The 6,000-nt window shown below is 40.9% G+C and overlaps 1 protein-coding gene across 1 annotated transcript in view; it reads right to left on the bottom strand.

Moving 5' to 3' along the window:
• Positions 1 to 416: 416 nt before the first annotated feature.
• LOC126510731 (guanine nucleotide-binding protein G(q) subunit alpha) overlaps positions 417 to 6,000 on the bottom strand; it is a 231,017-nt gene continuing 225,433 nt past the window's right edge. The window contains exon 7 of the mRNA XM_050157410.1: positions 417 to 4,651. Within this exon, the coding sequence (XP_050013367.1) occupies positions 4,461 to 4,651 (191 nt within the window). The 3' untranslated portion in view covers positions 417 to 4,460. The remainder of the gene's footprint in view (positions 4,652 to 6,000) is intronic.

The following is a 6,000-nucleotide window of genomic DNA, read 5'->3' as shown; positions in this document are numbered from 1 at the left end:
AGAAGGATGTTATGGAAGGGCAGTGGCTTTGGGGAGATGGCAGAGACAGCATTATTTTGAGAAAGACAGAGGATCAGTAAGCTATCTGTGGGATGGCGGGTGTTTGGCTCCCCAAACCTCTGCGGCATCACACACAACCAAGCCATTTATTTCTCTTAATTGTCTAGAACCCAAATGGAATCCCAAAGATACAAGTACCAGGACATCTAGTAACGCTGTATATGCTGGACGTGTGCAAGGACGGATAAACACACATTATTCGCTTCCATTTTTTATGCGTTTCTAACCAAAGATTTCTCTTTGGAATAAAATATGAAAGTACGCCCAGGCACACCTGATTTGTATCAACTGAGATGCTGTTAATTACCACTTGAGTGGCTTGATACCATTATTTAATTTTAAGAAGAGGAGCAATATACATTACAATATTTGGGTACACTTTATTTTTATATGGGTTAACATTCTGCTATATTTCACTTCATTCGCTCTTTGAGAAACTGAAAACAAAGGGGCATGGGGTCATCTGAGGGGATCTGAGGAATTTCCAACCAAGACCTGAGTCTTGCAGTATCTTATTGTGCAGCCCTTTCTTCCCATTAGTATTTTTATTTTTTTTGCAAATAATCAAGTCATTTTGACCCAAATCCAGCATAAACAGCTTTTCATCAATTCCCACTTAAGACAACTAAAATTTACAATCAAGTGGCAGTATAAATTTTTAAATTACAATTGGTACAACTTGACAATCAATATAAGTCTGAAGTACAAAAAGTAAATTGCCCTTTGGCTGAATTACCTTTTAAAACTATTAGGCCTGCTAATGTAATCTAAATTAAACAAAACAAAACAAAAACAAAACCCCCAAGCCCCCATGTTCCAGGTACTCTTTAAATATCGCCTGTGCCACCTGCCGGTAAACAACATATGCAGGTTCCTAAGAATTTCCCAGCTACTCAGGACACTCAACAGAGCTTTTCCGAAGGAAATGGTAAGGAAAACCCAACGGGTTCTATGGGACTTACTGACTTTCGCATGGGCCTGTTTCTTCCCTTTGTTTCAGGTATGAGGCACAGACTTCTGAATTAAGCTCTGTAAGGCATATTATAAACCTTCAATTTACAAACAGGGATTCTCTGTGGGTGGGAGACATCATCTGTAAACGGCACACTGTGATGTGCTGAGTGGCTGACGAGATGGCTGCTTGCCTTGGTATGCTGCGGAAAGACATGCCCGAGTCGCCATAATCTCCCCACAAACCTCTGTTATCTAGAGCATCAACGCCAGGAGTCAGTGCCGCAGCTTAGAGCGCTTGCAATCACAAGAGGAGAGAGCATGAGTAAACTTGGTTTTGTACAAAACTGAGAAGCCCTTCCCGCCCCTCACCCCTTCAATAAAACCCCAAACAAGAAACAACAACAAAAATTATTTTTAGCTTCATTGACTAGTGTGGATACAATTAGGTGTCGAGGCATCACTGCGGTTAGGGTGATCAATGTTTTCCTTTCTCAAGAGAAGGGATCCTGTCATGCACCCCAGGATGAGCAGCGAAGCCACAAACTTCAATTCTGCATAGCAAGTTCCATCCCCGATTCACAAAGACAACGTGGCGACCTTCCCTGCTTTGCTCAGCAGCTCTGAGCTTGAGACCAGGATGACTCAACTACATCTACTACGGCTCTGTTAAATAGAATAGCACGGTTCCCTAGGACTGTTAACACTCACGATCCTGTGATGAGGTTTTCTCTATACACTGTAGGCCATCAAATGTTACTTTTTTTTTTTTTTTGGCTTTTTCTTTTTTCTTTTTTTGTTTTGTTTTTGTTGTTTTTTTTTTTTTGTTTTTTGTTTTTGTTTTTTGCTGCACCAAATTTAAGGTTGCCCTCTTTTAGGCAAGCAGTGTTCTCTAGCTGATAAAACATTTCCCTAGTGGATCACAATAGCTTCTAAAACTGCCTTTCTAATAAAGGCCACCAGAGAGGTAATGCTAAACTGTGCATTTGCCAAATAAGAATATGAATCGTATAAAAGCTCATATTCCAACCCCAGGTCAAATGGCAAAAGGTCTACAAAGTTGGTCTCCGTGTTTGTATAAAAGCTCCGACGGATGTTGTGTATTTGCTATGAAATCACCTTTGGGTCTTAGGTCAGCACACCTCTACTCAGGAATGTGCAAATGATTTTAGACAGCACAATGCTAGTACCGCTCTGTACGATAATAAGGGTTTTTTTCTTCTTCTTTTCTAAATGGAAAAAAATATCCCTAGTCAGAAATAAACTGACAAATTTACATTCTCCTCTCTTAAAAAAGTAAATAAAATAACATTATTCAAAATGTGAATTAGCTACAAGACATACAATACAATTACATAGATACATATCAATACAGCACATTCAATCTGCCAAAAATTAATGATTACAAAGCCAGTATGGATGCTGCAATATCAAGAGAGATGTATGTACAACAATCAGAACATTCATAATTGCACTATACCTACAGGCAGTCTGTTAATTAAATTACAGGTGCTTTCTAGAGCAAGGGATAAAAAAGTAAGCTGTGTTGTTTGGGGCTGGGAGAGTAAAACACTTCATTACGAGTCAGCAATTTCAGTGCTCATACAGTAAGCTGCTCACTCTCTCTCCCCTTCGTTATTCAAGAAAAGTGATTGATAATGGGAGTTTAGACTAGGGCCAGGCACTAATGAGACCAGCATTGTGGTCTAACTTCCCGGCAGCCTTAGAGCAATCACCTTCTACTGAACTCACATAGCAATGTGGGCTGCGTGACAGGCTTACTCACACATGTTCAGCACTGTTTGCATCTGCTGACAAACTGCACATGGAGAATTCCAAACATTTCTCCTAGTGTAATCGTTACATAAATACATGCTTGACAGAACACTGAGCGGTGACTTTTGAAAAAAAAAAAAAAATCCACAAATCTTCCTTAAGTCCAAGTGACCAGTTCAAGAAGACCCTGAACATGGTAAAACAAGCTCACTTTTCCCCCAAATCAAAGTTATAGGATAATGCTATCAACCAGTGTTCTTGGCAAACTCACTCAAACTTAAAGAACATAAAGAGCTAATAACACTGGTGCCAGTAAAGAGATATGAACAGCTCTCATGACAAACCACATAGGGTAGTTTTCTATACTGTTCATCTGGACACTGGCACTGACTTTGTAAGGGCAAAGAAAGAACGGACCATGAGAAGCGGTTCAGTTAGCAACTATTTGGCAATGTGTGTTTCCGGTTCACACCCAGCTGTCAACCTTGCTGTACTGTCTTAACGCTTACATGTTGAGACGCTGGCTTTTACTGTTTAAATTCTTGATTTATTTTGTCTTATAAAAATCCGGCTTTGGCAAAACATACCCATAGCAAAAATTATTTTAAAATTATGGCCCAAACACAAAAGGGACCGGAGGGAAGGAGAGCTGGGAAACAAACAGAAAATGAATAGACCCGAGGCGGTTCTGGCAGCAGCGCTGGGGAATGTAGTGTCTGTTGGCATATCATTTGGCATCTGTGGTTTACAGAGAGGGTGAAAACCTAAAGAGAAACAAAAGGAAGCAAGAAAGAGAAGAAGGACATGGCACATGGACTGCAGTAGCAAGGACTCCTTCACAGCCTGTAAGCACACACTCTGACTTCCAGACATTCCTCTGAACAACCCAGCTATGGCTGAAGTTCTGTACCCAAAATATAAGATTCTTGACCATCAATGGGCACCTGCTGTTCTAGTCCAAGTGAGACAAGACAATATATATACACACATACATGTATGCACTGAAAAAGAAATACTAGATGTGATGTGCATCCAGAGACACATAGAACCAGATTAGTAATTCATACATGCCTTCAGTACAACCACTGTTAAATGAAGCTGATGTAAGGTGACTTCAATCGAATGACACTGTCCTGACTGCATCACTCAAGAAGAATGGAACAAGGGTAAAGTCCATTGTTAAGATGAGAAAACAAAATCGGTAGGGGGGTATGGAACAGGAAGAAGAAAAATCAGCTTTGTTTTGGTCAACAGAAAAGAAGGGAGGAGGGAGATGGAAAGGAATGGAGGGAGGGAGGGAGGGAGGGAGAGAGAGAGAGAGAGAGAGAGAGAGAGAGAGAGAGAGAGAGAAAGAGAGAGAGAGAACACAAACGGTAGGAGTGCTTTCATATTGTGAATGAGTGACTGAAAATTTAAAATACACCGAGTCACAAGTTTTGCCTCAAAAAAAAAAAAGAGAGAGGAAATGTGCTGGGACTGTACTTCAGCATTCTGTTTCCTCTGAATAGTTTAAATAAAATCATAATATTTACTACAGCTCTGTGGACACACTCACAGAGTCCAGGACGGCAATAAATTAGTATTATGCAAATTGTTTTCCACAGAAATACAGTCCTTCTTGGTTATCTTCAACAGCCCACAGGGAAGGGAAGAACGGTTTCTGGGAGGCACGGTTAGACCAGATTGTACTCCTTCAGGTTCAGCTGCAGGATGGTGTCCTTGACGGCGGCAAAGACGAAGCGGATGTTCTCGGTGTCTGTGGCGCAGGTGAAGTGGGAATAGATAATTTTGTCACTGTCGGGGTTCAGGTCCACGAACATCTTCAGGATGAACTCTCGAGCTGCCTGGGCATCTCTCTGGGGTCCTGCCAAGAGAGAAGAAGCCAAGAGTTTGTTATGTGATCCATTACACATTTGTTCTTCTGCTCAGTCGGCACACATTGTGTATGCCTTATCTGTATGCATTGGTTTGCACTTTCTTATACTTACATATTTCCTATACCTCATCCATTGCCCCCTGATGGTTTTATTTAGATAACTTAGAAACCTGTGGTGGTTAGTTTTCAATGTCAAGCTGCCACAGTCTAGGATCACCCGAGAAGGGGGTCTCAGTTGAGAGATTATCTAGATCAGGTCAGTCTGCAGGATGTCTGTGGAGCATTGTTAATTGATGCATGGAGACTCAGCCCAGAGGTGGGGGCACCAATCCCCAGGTGTGGGGTCCTGAACTACATGGTAACAAAAAACTAGATGCATTTATTCTCTTTGCTCTTGCCTATAAATGTGGCATGACTACCTGCTTGCATTCCTGCTTTGATTTCCCCCCAAAGATGGACTGTACTCTAGGACTTGTAAGCCGCATAACCTTTTTCCTCCCCTAAGTTGCTTTTTGTTAGGGTATTTTATTACATCAACAGAAATGAAATGCAAACTTTTTTTTTTGTCCTTGTTGCTTTTTATTACAGTGATAAACAGACCACAGCAATCTGGGGAGGGAAGGTGTAGTTCAGCTTGTAGTCTGTTATGAAGAAAAGTCTGGGCAGGAATTTCAGGAGGGAACCTGGAGGCAGGACCTGAAGCAGAGGCCATGGAGGAGGGCTGCTTACTATCCTATTCATCATGGCTGGCTTAGCTGCTCTCCCGTACAACCAAGGACTGCCTGCCTGGCAATGGCGGCATCTGTGGCATGCTGGGCCCTAGATCAATCAGGAAAATGCCCTCTGAATTTGCTTACAGGTCAATCTGATGGAGGTATTTTCTCAATTAAGGGTCCCTTTTTCAAGATGTCCCTAGCATATGTTAAACTGACAAAAAAAAAAGCCATCACACTTGCATAATAATTTTGTAGTCGATTTTTAGATACAACCCCAATGCAGAAGCAGTAAAAGGAGAAATAAACAGGACTTTGTCAAAATTTAAAAAAAAAAAAAAAGCTTTTGCGGGGCTGGAAAGATTGCTTAGTTGTTAAGAGCACTGGCTGTTCTTCTAGAGGATCAGGGTTCAATTCCCAGCAACCCACATGGCAGTTAGCAACTGTCTACAACTCCAGTTCCAGGGGAATGTGACGTTTTTCATGTAGACATACACACAGGCAAAACACCAATGCATATAAAATAAAAATAAATAAAAATTAAAAAAATCTTTTGCTATTAAATCACATTATCAAATGAAAAAAAATATATAATTCATATACCTGATATGAATTTAGCACCTA

The sequence above is a fragment of the Alexandromys fortis genome, unplaced genomic scaffold (genome assembly GCF_014885135.2).
Source record: "Alexandromys fortis isolate MF-2015 unplaced genomic scaffold, M_Fortis_MF-2015_v1.1 scaffold_10, whole genome shotgun sequence".
Taxonomy (NCBI): domain Eukaryota; kingdom Metazoa; phylum Chordata; class Mammalia; order Rodentia; family Cricetidae; genus Alexandromys; species Alexandromys fortis.
Note: the sequence above shows the minus strand (reverse complement) of the source record. Positions and strands in the feature narration are given on the sequence as shown.